At 48.2% G+C, this 17,607-nt stretch overlaps 1 protein-coding gene across 2 annotated transcripts in view; it reads left to right on the top strand.

Annotated features, from left to right (window-relative positions):
• Positions 1-16,967, top strand: part of pex16 (peroxisomal biogenesis factor 16) — a 28,630-nt gene extending 11,663 nt beyond the window's left edge. The window contains exons 7-12 of one of the 2 annotated variants that reach the window (XM_041197758.1): positions 4,402-4,551; positions 5,441-5,513; positions 9,046-9,165; positions 9,557-9,621; positions 10,253-10,341; positions 13,026-16,967. In XM_041197758.1, the coding sequence (XP_041053692.1) occupies positions 4,402-4,551; positions 5,441-5,513; positions 9,046-9,165; positions 9,557-9,621; positions 10,253-10,341; positions 13,026-13,241 (713 nt within the window). In that variant the 3' untranslated portion in view covers positions 13,242-16,967. The remainder of the gene's footprint in view (positions 1-4,401; positions 4,552-5,440; positions 5,514-9,045; positions 9,166-9,556; positions 9,622-10,252; positions 10,342-13,025) is intronic. The other variant, XM_041197759.1, reaches the window with a different exon arrangement.
• The last annotated feature ends 640 nt before the right edge of the window (positions 16,968-17,607 follow it).

Here is a 17,607-nt window from a genome sequence, read left to right as displayed (position 1 = left end):
CCACTTAGATTAGGAGAAATAAACATGAGAGGACATGGCTTTAGGGTGAAAGGGGAAAGGCGGAACATTAGGGGGAACTTCTTCACTCAAAGAGTGGTGAGAGTGTGGAACGAGCTACCATCTGACATGGTATATGTGGGCTTACTCTTAAGTTTTAAGAATAAATTAGATAGATACATGGATGGGAGAGATCTGGAGGGTTATGGACTAGGTGCAGGTCAATGGGACTAGCGGAATAATATTTCGGTACAGACTAGAAGGGCCAAATGGCCTGTTTTCTGTGCTGTAGTGTTCTATGGTTCAATACAAGGTCAGTAACTGAAGGAGTGCTGCACTGTTGGAGGGTCAGTGCTGAGGGCGTGCTGCACTGTGGGAGGGTCAGTACTGTAGGAGTGCTGCACTGTGGGAGGGTCAGTGCAGAGGGTGCGCTGCACTGTCGGAGGGTCAGTGCTGAGGGTGCGCTGCACTGTCGGAGGGTCAGTGCTGAGGGTGCGCTGCACTGTCGGAGGGTCAGTGCTGAGGGTGCGCTGCACTGTCGGAGGGTCAGTGCTGAGGGTGCGCTGCACTGTCGGAGGGTCAGTGCTGAGGGTGCGCTGCACTGTCGGAGGGTCAGTGCTGAGGGTGCGCTGCACTGTCGGAGGGTCAGTGCTGAGGGTGCGCTGCACTGTCGGAGGGTCAGTGCTGAGGGTGCGCTGCACTGTCGGAGGGTCAGTGCTGAGGGTGCGCTGCACTGTCGGAGGGTCAGTGCTGAGGGTGCGCTGCACTGTCGGAGGGTCAGTGCTGAGGGTGCGCTGCACTGTCGGAGGGTCAGTGCTGAGGGTGCGCTGCACTGTCGGAGGGTCAGTGCTGAGGGTGCGCTGCACTGTCGGAGGGTCAGTGCTGAGGGTGCGCTGCACTGTCGGAGGGTCAGTGCTGAGGGTGCGCTGCACTGTCGGAGGGTCAGTGCTGAGGGTGCGCTGCACTGTCGGAGGGTCAGTGCTGAGGGTGCGCTGCACTGTCGGAGGGTCAGTTCTGAGGGTGCGCTGCACTGTCGGAGGGTCAGTGCTGAGGGTGCGCTGCACTGTCGGAGGGTCAGTTCTGAGGGTGCGCTGCACTGTCGGAGGGTCATTTCTGAGGGAGTGCTGCACTGTCGGAGGATCATTACTGAGGGATTGGTGCACTGTCGGAGAGTCATTACTGAGGGATTGGTGCACTGTCAGGGAGTGAGTGCTGAGGGAGTGCTTCACTGTCAGAGGGTCAGCACTGAGGCAGCACTACACGGTCAGTGAGTCAGAACTGACGGAATGCTACCCTGTCAGAGGATCAAGGAGCACTCATTGAGTGCTGCATTGTCGGAGGGTCAGTAACGAGGGAGTGCTGCAGTGTCAGAGGGTCCACACTGATGGAGGCCTGCTCTGTTGGACTGTTAGTACTGAGGGAGTACTGCACTGCCAGAGGGTCAATACTGAGGGAGAACTGCATTATCCGGTGCTGGTCAGTATTGAAGCTGTGCTGCACTGTTTTTAGGGTCAGTACTGAGGGAACGTTGCACTGTCAGAGGGTCACTACTAAGGGAGAACTGTACTATCCGGTGCTGGTCAGTATTGAAGCTGTGCTGCACTGTTATAGGGTCAGTACTGAGGGAATGTTGCACTGTCAGAGGGTCACTACTAAGGGAGTGCTGCTCTGTCAGTTGGTCAGGATTGTGTTAGCACTGAACTGTTGGTGGGTCATTACTGAGGAAGTACTGCGCTGTGCTAGGGGCTGACTGAGGGAGCACTGCACTGTCGGAGGGTCGGTTCCTAGGGAGTGCTGCACAGTCGGAGGGTCATTACTGAAGGAATGGTGCACTGTCAAGGAGTGAGTGCTGAGGAAGTGCTTCACTGTCAGAGTGTCAGCACTGAGGCAGCACTACACGGTCAGTGGGTCAGAACTGATGGAATGCTACTCCGTCAGAGGATCAAGGAGCACTCATTGAGTGCTGCATTGTCGGAGGGTCAGTAACGAAGGAGTGCTGCAGTGTCAGAGGGTCAGTACTGAGAGAACGCCACACTATTGGATAATTGTGATTGAGGGAGTGGTACACTGTCAGAGGGTCAGTGCTGATGGAGTGTTGCCCTGTTGGTGGGTAATTGTAAAGGGAGTGCTGCATGGTTGGATCAGTACTGAGGTAGTGCTGCATTTCGAAGGGTCAGTACTGAGGGAGTGCTACACTGTCAGTAGTGAGGCTGTACTGCACTGTCGGAGGCTCACTGCTGAAGGAGTGCTGCACTGTCTGGGGGTGAGTACTGGAGGAGTGTTGTCAGCACTGAGGGAATGCTTCACGGCCGGAGGGTCACTGCTGAGGGAGTGCTGCACTCTTGGAGGCTCACTACTGAGGGAGTGCTGCACTGTCGGAGGGCCAGTACTGAGGGATTGCTGCACTGTCGGAATGTCAGTGCTGAGGGAGTCCTGATCTAACGGAGGTTCAGTCTTGAGGGAGTGCTGCATGTCAGAGGGTCAGTACTGAAGGAGTGCTGCACTGTCATAGTGTCAGTAGTGAGAGTACGGCACTGTCAGAGGCTCACTATTGAAGGAGTGCTCTACTGTCAGGGGGACTACTGAGAGAGCGCTTCACTGTCGGGTTAGTACTGCGGGTGCGCTACACTGTGGGAAGGTCAGTACTCTGGGAGTGCTGCACTATCTGGTGGTGGTCAATACTGAGGCTGTGCTGCATCATCGAAGGGTCAGTACTGAGGGAGTGCTCCACTGTTAGAGGGTCAGTACTGTGGGATTGCTGCACTTTTGGAGAGTCAGTATTGAAGAAGCGCTGCGCTGTCGGAGGTTCAGTATTGAGGGAGCGCTGGAGTGTGGGTGGGTCAATACTGTGGACAGCTGAACTATTCGGGCATAGTTAGTACTGAGGCAGTGCTGCACTGTCGTAGAGTCAGTACAGAGTGTGTGCTGCACTGTCAGAAGAGTCTGTACTGAGTGAGAGCTGGTCTGTCAGGAGGTGAGTTCTGAGGAAGTCCTTCACTGTTGGAGGGTCAGTGCTGAGGCAGTGCTGCATCGTGGAAGCTTCAGCACTGAGGGAACACTACAGGGTCAGAACTGAGGAAATGCTGCTCTGTCAGAGGGGCAGTAATGAGGGAGTGCAGCACTGTTGGACGGTTGGTACTGAAGGAATGCCACGTTGTCAGAGTACTGGTAGTCACAGAATCCTGCCCTGTCAGAGGGTCAGAACTGAGGGAATGCTGCACTTATCGGATCAGTACTAAGGGAGTACCACACTGTCAGAGGGTCAGTACTGAGGGAGCGCTGCAGTGTCAGAGGGCCCACAGTAATGGAGGCCTGCTCGCTCGGACTGTCAGTCCTGAGGGAGTGCAGCACTGTGAGACGGTCAGTACTGAGAGAGCGCTGCACTGTTGGAGGATCATGGCTGAGGGAGTGGTACACTGTCAGAGGGCCAGTGTAAAGGGAGTGCTGCATGGTTGGAGGATCAGTCCTGATGGAGTGCTGCCCTGTCAGTGGATCAGTACTGAAGGAGTGGTGCACTGTCAGAGGTTCAGTACTGAGGGGATCCTGAACTAACGGAGGTTCAGGCATGAGGGAATGCTGTACTGTCAGAGGGTTAGCAATGAAGAAGTGATGCACTGTCAGAGGGTCATTATTGAGGTAGTACTGCACAGTCGGAGGGGCAGTACTGAGGGAGCGACACACTGTCGGAGGGTCAGTACTGAGGGAGGGCGTGCACTGACAGTGCGTGAGCACTGAAGGAGTGCTTCACTGTCGGAGGGACAATGTTGAGGGAGTGCTGCATCTTGGGAGGGTTAGCACTGAGGCAGCACTACACAGTGGGTCAGAACTGAGGGAATGCTGCTCTGTCAGATGGTCAAGGAGCAGTCGTTGAGTGCTGCACTGTCGGAGGGTCAGTAACGAAGGAGTGCTGCAGTGTCAGAAGGTCCACACTGATGGAGACCTGCTCTATCGGACGGTCAGTACTGAGGGAATGCTGCACGTACAGAGGGTTTTCTTGAAGGAGTGCTGCAGTGTCAGTCCGTTCTGAGGGCTTGCTGCACTTTTTGAAGTTAACATGATGAACGACATGCTGCTAATGGCAGTAGTGGTTCTCTGGCTCCGTTCCTGGGACACCCAGTCCTGGTACTTTATAATGCTCTCTCTCTGGATGTATCCTCCTGAACTCTATTCCCCTGTGATTGCTCCCCAAAACAAAGCTTTTTACTGAACAGGAAATATCAGCCGGTTCAGCCTTGTCCTAAGTATATTAGCTTATAACCTCACTGAGGTGTGCATGCAATCAGAGTCTATGACAAGTCAGTTGGAAGGAAGAAATTGAATTAAAACAGCAGCTTTCCCCATCTCAGGTGCTTTGATAACATTTTACACTCAGACCAGATATAATATGGAGTCTTTTTGTTCCAGCTCCATCTCTGCAGTTCCGTCGCTGGGGAGTTCCTCAGGAGGAGGAGAGACACCAGAGATCACAGATGGAAATTCAGCACCCTCCGATCCTGCTGAGCCATCAGGAGACCCTGGCCGAGTCACTGTACATCACCCGACCATTGTTACACCGTATCCTACACTGCAGCAGGGTGAGGCCAGTCAGCGCCTTGAACAAGACGGGAACAAGAGGAGGCCCTTCAGCCTCTCGAGTCCATTACGCAAGAACAGTAGGAGGCCATTGTGCCCTTCAAATCTGATATACAGTAGCAGCAGGAAGCCATTCAGCCTCTTGAATCTGTTCTCAGGAACAGGAGGCCATATAGCCTTTTGGGTCTATTAGTCAGGAACAGACAGCCATTTAGCCCCTCAAGTCCATTACTCAAGAATAGGAGGAAGCCATTCAGTCCCTCAAGCCCATTACTCAGGATTAGAATGGGTTCATTCAGCCCCTTGACGTTTGCATAGGAACAGGAGGAGGCCAATCAGCCCCTTGAGTCCATTACTCAGGAACAGGAGGCCATTCAGCCCCTTGAGTCCATTACTCAGGAACAGGAGGAGGCCATTCAGCCCCTTGACGTTTACACAGGAACAGAAGGCCATTCAGCCACTTGAGTCCATTATTCCGGAACAGGAAGCCATTCAGCCCCTTGACGTTTACACAGGAACAGAAGGCCATTCAGCCACTCAAATCTATTATTCAGGAACAGGGGCAGGGTGTTCAGTCTCTCGAGTCCATTACTCAGGAACAGGACGGTGCTGTTCAGCCCCTTGACATTTACATAGAAATATGAGACCATTCAGCCCCTCGAGTTCATTGCTCAGGAACAGGAAGAGGCTATTTAGCCCCTTGAGGTTTTCATAGGAACAGGAGCCCATTCAGCCTCTCAAATACAAATGTCATTAACAGAAGGCAGACATTCAACCCCTTGATGTTTACGTTAAAAACATAGCCAGCTGCTCTGAGCCCTGGGCTTCCAGTGTGCTGGAATGTGTATTTTCCTTAGTCCCAAGCTCCCAGTCATGGCATTAGGAATATGGGGACAGAAATCCTGGAAGCCATGGCTCGTGTCTGGAATCCTGGACATTGCGAGGTGAGTCAGAAACCACACCACACTGAGTCCACTTGTAAAGAGTGTCTAAGGAGAGGGGATACAGCGCACTGACCTATTAAACGGAATCAGAGTAAAACCGACACCAATGCACTGACCTGTTAACCAGAATCAGAGTTAGACTGACATCAGTGCACTGAATCTGTTAAATGGAATAAGAGCTATACTGACACCAGCGCAACGACCAGATAACCTGAATCGGAGTTAAAATGACACCAACGCACTGACCTGTTAACCGGAATCGGAGTTATACTGATCAGTGCATTGACATGCTAACTGGAATCGGAGTTATACTGACAGCAGCGCACCTACCAGTTAACCGGAATGGGAGTTAGATTGACACCAGTGCACCGACCAGTTAACCGGAATCGGAGTTATACTGACACCAGCACACTGACCTGTTAACCGGAATCAGATTTATTCTGACACCAGTGCACCGACCTGTTGACTGGAATCGGAGTTAGACTAACACCAACGCTCAGACCTGTTAACTGGGATTGTAGTTAGACTGAAACCAGCACACTGACCTGTCAACCGGAATCAGAGTTAGACTGACACCAGCGCACTGAACCTGTTATTCGAAATAAGAGCTCTACTGACTCCAGCGCAATGGCCAATTAACCAGAATCTGAGTTATACTAACACCTGCGTACTGACCTGTTATCTGGAATCAGCGCTAGACTGACACCAGCGCACCGACCAGTTAACCGGAATCATAGTTAGACTGACACTAGCGCACTGAATCTGTTAACCTGCATAAGAGTTATACTGACACTAGCGCACTGACCTGTTATCCGGAATCAGAGTCGTAGTGAGACCAGCGCTCTGACCTGTTAAGCCGAATTGGAGTTATACTGACCCCAGCGCTCTGACCTGTTAACTGGAAAAAGAGCTATACTGACACCAGGGCACCATCCTGTTAATTGGAATCAGAGTTATACTGACACCAGCGCACCGACCTGTTTCCCAGAATCAGAGTGGTACTGACACCAGTGCAATGACCAGTTAACCGGAATGGGAGTTAGATTGACACCAGCGCACTGACCTCTCAACCAGAATCAGAGTTAGATTGACACCCGCGCACTGACCAGTTAACCGGAATTGGAGTTATACTGACACCAGCGCATTGACCTGTTAACCGCTATCAGATTTATACTGACACCAGCGCACCGACCTGTTAACTGAGATCGGAGTTAGACTGACACCAACGCCCAGACCTGTTAACTGGGATTGTAGTTAGACTGACACCAGCGCACTGAACCTGTTATTCGAAATAAGAGCTATACTGACTTCAGCGCGATGACCAGTTAACTGGAATCGGAGTTATACTGACATCAGCGCACTGACCTGTCAACCACAATCAGAGTTAGACTGACACCAGCGCACTGAACCTGTTTCCCGAAATAAGAGCTATACTGACTCCAGCGCAACGACCAGTTAACCGGAATCGGAGTTATACTGACACTAGCGCGCTGAACTGTTAACTGGAATCTTAGTTTTGCTGACATCAGCGCATCGGCCAGTTAACCGTAATTGGAGTTAGACTAACAGCAAGCACGTTGAATCTGTTAACCGCAATAAGAGCTACACTGACTCCAGCGCACTGACCAGTTAACCGTTATCAGAGTTATACTGACCCCAGCGCAAAGGCCAGTTAACTGGAATCGAAGTTATACTGACACCAGTGCACTGACCTGTTAACCGGAATCAGATTTATACTGACACCAGCGCACTGAACTTGTTATCCAAAATAAGAGCTATACTGACTCCAGCGCAACGACCAGTTAACCGGAATCGGAGTTATACTGACACCAGCGCACTGACCTATCAATCCGAATCATATTTACACTGACACCAGCGCACTGACCTGTTAACCGGAATCAGAGTTAGAATGACACCAGCGCCCGGACCTGTCAACCAGAATCAGTTAGACTGACACCAGCGCACTGAACAGTTAACCAGAATCGGAGTTAGACTGATACCAGCACATTGATATGTCAACCGGAATCAGAATTAGACTGACACCCGCACACTGAATCTATTAACCGGAATAAGAGTTATACTGACACCAGCGCTCTGACCTGTTAACCAGAATCTGAGTTAAATTGACACCAGTGCACTGACCTGTTAACCCAAATCAGAATTAGACTGACACCAGCGCATTGATCTGTCAACTGGAATCAGAGTTATACTGACCATACTGATGATTGCTACCTTCAAAAACAGTTCCTCTGACATGTCCGCCTTCTTCCTTAACGGAGGTTTTCCACCCACGGTCGTTGACAGGGCCCTCAACCGTGTCCAGCCCATCTCCTGCGCATCCGCCCTCACGCCTTCTCCTCCCTCCCAGAAACATGATAAGGTCCCCCTTGTTCTCACTTATCACCCCACCAGCCTCCGCATTCAAAGGATCATCCTCCGCCATGTCCGCCAACTCCAGCATGATGCCATCACCAAACACATCTTCCTTTCACCCCCCCCGGCGGCAATCCGTAGGGATCGTTCCCTCTGGGACACCCTGGTCAACTCCTCCATCACCCCCTACTCCTCAACCCCCACCTACGGCACCTCCTTATGCATATGCAAAAGATGCAACACCTGCCCCTTCACTTCCTTTCTCCTCACCGTCCAAGGGCCCAAACACTCCTTTCAAGTGAAGCAGCATTTCACTTGCATTTCCCCCAACTTAGTCTACTGCATTCGTTTCTCCCAATGCGGTCTCCTCTGCATTGGAGAGATCAAACGAAAACTGGGCGACCGCTTTGCAGAACACCTGCGGTCTGTCCGCAAGAATGACCCAAACCTCCCTGTCGCTTGCCATTTTAACACTCTACCCTGCTCTCTTGCCCACATGTCTGTCCTTGGCTTGCTGCATTGTTCCAGTGAAGCTCAACGTAAACTGGAGGAACAGCACCTCATCTTCCGACTAGGCACTTTACAGCCTTCCGGACTGAATATTGAATTCAACAACTTAGATCTTGAACTCCCTCCTCCATCCCCACCCCCTTTCCATTTCTTCCCCCTCCCTTTTGTTTTTTCCAATAATATATATAGATTTTTCTTTTCCCACCTATTTCCATAATTTTTAAATTTATACCTTTTATGCCCTGCTGGTCTGATTTCACCCCACCCCCACTAGAGCTGTACCTTCTGTGTCCTGCCATCCATTCTTAATTAGCACATTCTCTTAGATAATATCACCACCTTCAACACCTCTTTGTTCTTTTGTTTGTGACATCTTTTGATTATCTGCTCTTATCACTGCTTGCTTGTCCCTACAACCACCGCCCCCCCCCACAACTTCTCCCCCCCCCCCCCCAACCTTAAACCAGCTTATATTTCACCCCTCTCCTAATTTTACTCAATTCTGTTGAAGGGTCATGAGGACTCGAAACGTCAACTTTATTCTTCTCCGCCAATGCTGCCAGACCTGCTGAGTTTTTCCAGGTAATTCTGTTTTTGTTTTATACTGACCCTGTTGCCTTGTATCCTGTAATCGATGTGTTTCCCACAGCTTGAGTTTGATGAGAGATCCCAAGCAGATGAGACAGGCTGAGCGTGCTGAGCTGCGTCGAAGGACCTTCCTGTTGTTGTATTACTTGCTGCGATCCCCATTCTACGATCGATATGCTGAGTGAGTGACACTTCCTTTCTTGTTCATGGTTGTGTCGGGTATTTGGGCCCCCATTTACAGGGCCCTGGAGGGTATCTAGGCTGTTTTCACAGCAGTGGGAGGATCTGGGCACCCATTTACAGGACACCGGGGGGTATCAAGGCCCCTATTGACAGGACATTGGGAGTATCTGGAACCCTGTTTACAGGACACTGGGAGGGTATCTGGGCCCTGTTTACAGGATATTGAGGGGAGGTATGTGGATCCCTGTAGGCATTTTGTGTGCACACCTTAGAGTCCTGGGACATATCTGTTCAGTGAGCTCCAGCTACCCCCTCCTCCTTCTAACCAGTCCCTGAGTGATGATGATCCTAGGGTTGCCTCTCACCTCATGCTGTGTTCCTCTTTCCAGGACTAAGATCCTCTTCCTGCTCCGGGTGCTCGCTGATTATGTTCCAGGAGTTGGCCTGGTGGCTCGTAAGTACTGATCGTTGCACAAATGTATTTCTGCTGTGGGATTAATGACTTCAGAGTAAAGGAACCTGTCGGAAACAGCGATCAAAACAGAATTTCATATTCAGCTTGAGGGTGAGACGTGTGGGTCTAAAACTAAGGTCTTACCCTTGTAATTGCATTTATTTAAGTTTGAGGGCAGAGTTGGCTTAAGTGAACTGGGAAAATAACTTAAAAGGTAGGACAGTAGAGAGACCGTGGCAGACATTTAAGGTCATGGCTCTCAGCAAAGATATGTTCCATTGAGAGAGAAAGACTCCATGAGTAGGATGTACCATCCCTGTTTAACTAAGAAAGTTAAGGATAGTATCAAATAGAAAGAAAAGGTCTACAGTACTGCAAAGATTGGTGATATGTCAGAAGGTTGGAGAGGCTTTAAAGACCAGTAATGAATGCAAAAAATGAGAGTGAAATGAGAGTACGAGAAAAAGCTAGTTAGAAATTTAAAAACAGATAGGAAGAGTTTCTACAAATAAGGAAAGATTAAGTAAAGTGAGTGTGCGTCCTCTAAAGAGTGAGACCGGGGAATTAACAATGGGAAACACTGAAATGGTGGAAGCGTTGAACAGTTGTTTTGTGTCTGTCTTCACTGTAGAAGACACAAAGAACATCACAGGAACATTTGAAAAACAAGAAGTAAAAGGGAATGAAGAATGGAAAACAATGGCAATTACTAGGGAAAAGGTATTAGGAAATCTATTAGAACTAAAGGTTGACAAGTCCCCTGGAGCTGATGGACCTCATCCTGCGCTCTTAAAAGAAGTGGCTGCAGAGATAGTGGATGAATTGGTTGTGATCTTCCAAAATTCCCTAGATTCTGCAAAGGATCCAGTGGATTGGAAAATTGCTAATGTAGCACATCTATTCAAGAAAGGAGGGGGACAGAAAGCAAGAAACTATAGGCCAGTTAGTCTACTATCTGTTAGGGGGAAAAAGCTAGAATCCATTATGAAGAGATAATAACAGGACATTTATAAAATCATAATACAGTCAGAGAATTACACAGGCCAGTAACACTCAGAGAAAAAAATTCTCCTCACCTCTTAAATGAGAAATCTCTAATTTTTAAACTGTGTCACCTAGATCTAGTCTCTCCCACAAGGGGAAAGGGTATCCTCTCAGCATCCACTGTGTCAAGTCCCCTCAGAATCTTATATGTTTCAATAAGATCCTCTCTCATTCTTCTTAACTCCAATCGGTACAGGCCCAACCTGTCCAACCTTTCATCTTAAGACAAATCTCTTCATCCCAAGAATTAGTCGAGTGAATCGTCTCTGAACTGTTTCTGATGCATTTATATCATTTCTTAAGTAAGGAGACCAAAACTGTACACGGCACTCCAGATGTGGTCTCACCAAGGCCCTGTACAGCTGCAGTAAAACTTGCTATTTTTATATTCTATTCCTCTTGCAATAAACAATGTTCCATCTGCCTTCCTAATCATTTGCTGTAACTACATACTGACTTTTTCTGAATCATGTACCATGACACCCAGATCCCTCTGTATCTCAGAGCTCTGCAATCTCTCCCCATTTAAATAATATCCTGCTTTTCTATTTTTCCTGCCAAAGTGGACAGGTTCACATTTTCCCACATTCTACTCCACCTGCCAAATTTTTGCCCACACACTTAACCTGTCTATATCCCTTTGCAGACTCTCTACCTCCTCTTCACAACTTACTTTCCAACCTATCTTTGTGTCATCAGCAAATATAGCAACTGTACGTTTGTTCCCTTCATCCAAGATTGTAAATAGTTGAGGGCCCAGCACTGATCCCTGTGGAACTCCACTAGTTTCATCTTGCCAACTTGAAAATAGCCCATTTATCCCTCCTTTCTGAGTCAGCATTGTTCTGTGAAAGGGAAACCCTGTTTGACTAATTGATTAGTTTTTTGAAGAAGTAACAAACAAGTTGAATAAAGGGGAACCTGTAGATGTGGTGTATTTGGATTTCCAAAAGGCATTTGACAAGGTGTCACATCAAAGATTACTACACAAAAGAGCTCATGGTGTAGGGGGTAACATGTTAGCACAGAACGAGGATTGGTTAGCTAACAAGGAGCAGAGAGTAGGGATAAATGGGCCATTTTTGGGTTGGCAAGATGAAACTAGTGGAGTTCCACAAGGCTCAGTGCTGGGCCCTCAACTATTTGCAATCTATATCAATGACTTGGATGAAGAGAACGAATGTACGTTTGCTAAATTTGCTGATAACACAAAGATAGGAAAGTTGTGAAGAGGAGGTAGAGAGCCTGCAGAGGGGTATAGATAGGTTAAATGAGTGGGAAAAAAATTGGCAGATGGAGTATAATGTGGGAAAATGTGAACTTGTCAACATTGGCAGGTAGAATAGAAAAGCAGGATATTATTTAAATGGAGAGAGATCGTGGAACTCTTGAGATACAGAGGGACCTGGGTGTCTTGGTACATGAATCAGGAAAAGTCAGCATGCAGGTACAGCAAGTGATTAGAAAGGCAGACGGAACATTGTTTATTGCAAGGGGAATGGAATATAAAAGTAGCAATTCTTACTGCTGTACAGACCACATCTGGAGTGCTGTGTACAGTTTTGGCCTCCTTACTTAAGAAAGGATATAACTGCATCAGAAGCAGTTCAGAGAAGATTAACTTGACTGATTCTTGGGATGAAGGAATTTGTCTTATGAGGATAGGTTGGACAAGTTGGGTCTGCACCCATTGGAGTTTAGAAGAATGAGTGGTGATCTTATTGAAACATATAAGATCCTGAGGGGACTTAACAGGGTGGATGCTGAGAGGATACCCTTTCCCCTTGTGGGAGAGACTAGATCTAGGTGACACAGTTTAAAAATTAAAGATTTCCGATTTAAGATGGAGATGAAGAGAATTTTTTTTCTCTGAGGGTCATTGGCCTGTGGAATTCTCTTCCCCAGGGAGCAGTGGAGGCTACATCACTGAATACATTCAAGACAGATTTTTAATTGAAAAGGGTGTCAAGGATTAATGAGCAGAGACAGGAATGTGGAGTTCAGGCCCCAATTAGATCAGGCATGATCTGATTGAATGGTGGAGCAGGATCAGGGGGCCCGAAAAGCCTACTCCTGCTCCTGATTCTTGTGATTCCTTCTCTTCCTGTCTGCAACCCTGATGCAGTATGGTGGGAAAGAGCAGGAGCCACACACAGAGAAGCAGTTATTGAGACAAAGACCCCCTGGAGGTTTGGGTGTGGTCCCCATAGAAGGGGAGGAGAGGATGTGGGTATGGACAGGGACCCTAGGAGGATGTCAGGATCCAGGGTACTGGGTGGTGGTGGGGACGGGGTCTGTGGGTTCAAGGAACCCTGAATCCAGATGTTTGATCTGATGATGCTGATCTCTCTCTGTTCCAGGTCCACTTATGGATTATTTACCAGTTTGGCAGAAGATATATTTTTATAATTGGGGCTGACCAACCTTTCACCAACATATTGGAAAGTAAATTGTACTGTTCATTATCAACTGTATTCAACCAGCATTGTACACAGCTTGGCCCATCAGAGATTCCCTTTCCTGTGTGTCATCCAGAAACGGTGCAACCGAGACTAGCTCACAGTCTGACTGTATAAGTGTGTGACCAGCTCCCACAGTCTGACTGTATAAGTGTGTGACCAGCTCCCACAGTCTGACTGTATTAGTGTGTGACCAGCTCCCACAGTCTGACTGTATAAGTGTGTGACCAGCTCCCACAGTCTGACTGTATAAGTGTGTGACCAGCTCCCACAGTCTGACTGTATAAGTGTGTGACCAGCTCCCACAGTCTGAATGTATAAGTGTGTGACCAGCTCCCACAGTCTGACTGTATAAGTGTGTGACCAGCTCCCACAGTCTGACTGTATAAGTGTGTGACCAGCTCCCACAGTCTGTATGTGTGTGACCAGCTCCCACAGTCTGACTGTATAAGTGTGTGACCAGCTCCCACAGTCTGACTGTATAAGTGTGTGACCAGCTCCCACGTCTGACCATATAACCGTGCGGTCAGTTCAAAGTCTGACCGTATAACCGTGTGATCGGCTCTCAAAGTCTGACCGTATAACCGTGTGATCGGCTCTCAAAGTCTGACTGTAGAACTGTGTGACCAGCTCACAGTCTGACTGTAGAACTGTGTGACCAGCTCACAGTCTGACTGTTGAACTGTGTGACCAGCTCACAGTCTGACTGTTGAACTGTGTGACCAGCTCACAGTCTGACTGTTGAACTGTGTGACCAGCTCACAGTCTGACTGTAGAACTGTGTGACCAGCTCACAGTCTGACTGTAGAACTGTGTGACCAGCTCACAGTCTGACTGTAGAACTGTGTGACCAGCTCACAGTCTGACTGTAGAACTGTGTGACCAGCTCACAGTCTGACTGTATAACTGTGTGACCAGCTCTCAGTCTGACTGTATAACTGTGTGACCAGCTTCCACAACCTGCCTGTATAACTGTGTGACCAGCTCTCTCAGTCTGACTGTATAACTGTGTGACGGAAACCAGCTCATAGCCTAACTATATAACTGTGTGACTGACTCACAGCCTGACTGTATTACTGTGTGACTGGCTTATAGTCTGACTGTATAACTGTGTGACTGGCTCACCGTCTGATGGCATAAATGTGTGACCAACTCACAGCCTGACTGTATAACAATGTGACCGGATCACAATCTGACCACATAACAGTGCGACCGGCTCTCAGTCTGACCGTATAACTGTGTGACCAGTTGATCGTCTGACTGTATAACTGTGTGACTGGCTCTGTCTGACTGTATAACTGTGTGACTGGCTCTCATTCTGACTGTATAACTGTGGGACCGGCCCTCAGCCTGACTGTATAACTGTGTTATTAGCTCGCAGTCTGACTGTATAACTGTGTGACGGCTCTCGGCCTGACTGTATAACTGTGTGACCAGCTTGCAGTCTGACTGAACAACAGTGTGACTGGCTCAATGTCTGACTGTATAACTGTGTGACTGGCTCACTGTCTGACTGTATAACTGTGTGACTGGCTCACTGTCTGACTGTATAACTGTGTGACTGGCTCACTGTCTGACTGTATAGCTGTGTGACTGGCTCACTGTCTGACTGTATAACTGTGTGACTGGCTCACTGTCTGACTGTATAACTGTGTGACTGGCTCACTGTCTGACTGTATAGCTGTGTGACTGGCTCACTGTCTGACTGTATAACTGTGTGACTGGCTCACATAGTCTGGCAGTATAAATGTGTGACCGACTCACAGCCTGACTGTATAACAATGTGACCGGCTCACAATCTGACCACATAACAGTGTGACCGGCTCTCAGCCTAACTGTGTGATAGGCTCACAGTCTGACTGTATAACAGTGTGACCGGCTCTCAATCTGACTGTATAACTGTGGCTGTCTCTCACTCTGACTGTAAAACTGTGTGACTGGCTCACTGTCTGACTGTAAAACTGTGTGACTGGCTCTCAGTCTGACTGTATAACTGTGGGACCAGCCCTCAGGCTGACTGTATAACTGTGTTATTAGCTCGCAGTCTGACTGTATAACTGTGTGACGGCTCTCGGCCTGACTGTATAACTGTGTCTCCAGCTTGCAGTCTGACTGAATAACAGTGTGACTGGCTCACTGTCTGACTGTAAAACTGTGTGACTGGCTCACTGTCTGACTGTAAAACTGTGTGACTGGCTCACTGTCTGACTGTAAAACTGTGTGACTGGCTCACTGTCTGACTGTAAAACTGTGTGACGGCTCACTGTCTGACTGTAAAACTGTGTGACTGGCTCACTGTCTGACTGTAAAACTGTGTGACTGGCTCACTGTCTGACTGTATAACTGTGTGACTGGATCACAATTTGACTGTATAACTGTGTGACTGGATCACAATCTGACTGTATAACTGTGTGACCAGTTGACCATCTGACTGTGTGACTGGCTCACAGTTTGACTGTATAACTGTGACTGGTTCATATAGTCTGGCGGTATAAATGTGTGACCGACTCTTAGCCTGACTGTATGACAATGTGACCGGCTCACAATCTGACCACATAACAGTGTGACTGGCTCACAGTCTGACTGTATAACAGTATGACCAGCTCTCACTCTGTCTGTATAACTGTGTGACCAGTTGACCATCTGACTGTATAACTGTGTGACTGGCTCTCAGTCTGACTGTATAACTGCGTGACCAGCCCTTAGCCTGACTGTATATCTGTGTTATTAGCTCGCAGTCTGATTGTATAACTGTGTGATGGCTGTCTGCCTGACTGTATAACTGTGTGACCAGCTTACAGTCTGACTGTATAACAGTGTGACTGGCTCACTGTCTGACTGTATAACTGTGTGACTGGCTCACTGTCTGACTGTATAACTGTGTGACTGGCTCACAATCTGACTGTATAACTGTGTGACTGGCTCACAATCTGACTGTATAACTGTGTGACTGGCTCTCAGTCTGACTGTATAACTGTGTGACCAGTTGAGTGTCTGTCTGTGTGACTGGCTCACAGTCTGACTGGCTGGCTGTATACCTGTGTGACTAGCTTGCAGTCTGACTATAACAGTGTGACTGACTCGCTGTCTGACTGTATAACTGACCGGCTCACAGTCTGACTGTATAACTGTGTGACTGGCTCGCATGGCCTGACTATATAACTGTGTGACCGGCTCGCAGTCTGACTGTATAACAGTGTGACCGGCTCACAATCTGACCGTATAACAGTGTGACTGGCTCTCAGCCTGACTGTATTACTGTGTGACTGGCTCACAGTTTGACTATATAACTGAGACACCAGTTCACAGTCTGACTGTATAACTATGACCGGCTCACAGCCTGACTGTATAACTGTGTGACCAGTTCACGGTCTGACTGTATAACTGCATGACCAGCTCACAGTCTGACTATATAACTGTGTGACCATTCCTGCTTACTCCAGGTTAGCTGTAACTGGCTGTCAGACTATTGTAATTGCCCACAATCTCCAATTCTGAGCTTTTCCAAGAGCATTACACAGAATCTGGTCTGTGTTTGTGGGAAATATTTGCACAAGTCCCTAGTGACAGAAAGGGACTGAACATGGCTCTGGGCCAGACTACTGGCTACTCTCTGCACTGCCTCTGAACATATCTGCAATAGGAAACCCTCGTCTACCTTGCACCAGCTGTGTTGCGGGCAAGTTACACTGCCCATCTGAATCACTGGTTGATTCTGCCAGTGTAGCGGCAAGTATACAGTTGCTTCAATCACATTGAAGGGTGGTGATTTCAATGTTTTTTTATATATCAGCTCCCAGAATAAGTGGAAATTATGGGGTAATAAATGCAGCTTTATGCATAGTTCCTGTCAGTTTCTGTTCTTTGATTTCTCGCTCCTGTTTTGGGAGGGGTTGGGGCTGTCAGTGCTAACCATGCCAGCTGGGGACCTCCAACCCTTGACACTTGCATCAGATTGGGAGGGTCCAGGTTTGTGTCAGCAATTCTACACAGAGCCCAGGATCTGAGACAACTTGGGGAACTGGGCTGGTGGTTGCAAGAGCAGGAGAAAGAGAGAACGTCGGAGGAGGGATCGTGATTGAATGAGTTGAGGGGTTGACATCGCAGGAGAGAGAGGGAAGATCAGTGGGAGGAGAGAAAGAGAGAGGGAACATGGGGGAGAGAGTGAGTGGACTTATTTTTAAAAAGGGCAGGGAGTTCCTCTGACTGTGGAATGACAGAGTTTTGAGAAAAAGCAATGTGACATCACAGTGAAACAGTTAAGTGAGTATTTTTCTCATTTAAATTCTGAAGGCGGGTAATTTATTATTAATTGTAAGGTTTTATTAGTAGTAGTAAGGTTTACTAGCAGTAATAAAACCTATTAGTAGTATTGCTGAAAAAGAGACATGTTGTCGAAGCTTTTCTTCTTGCATTCTTCAGGTATGTTCACAAGAATGCCAGTTATAACGGGAACAACAATTTATACTGCTTGAGAAGAGAA

The sequence above is a fragment of the Carcharodon carcharias genome, chromosome 10, assembly GCF_017639515.1.
Source record: "Carcharodon carcharias isolate sCarCar2 chromosome 10, sCarCar2.pri, whole genome shotgun sequence".
NCBI lineage: Eukaryota > Metazoa > Chordata > Chondrichthyes > Lamniformes > Lamnidae > Carcharodon > Carcharodon carcharias.
The sequence above is the reverse complement of the archived record's forward strand: the minus strand, read 5'-3'. Positions and strand labels throughout refer to the sequence as shown.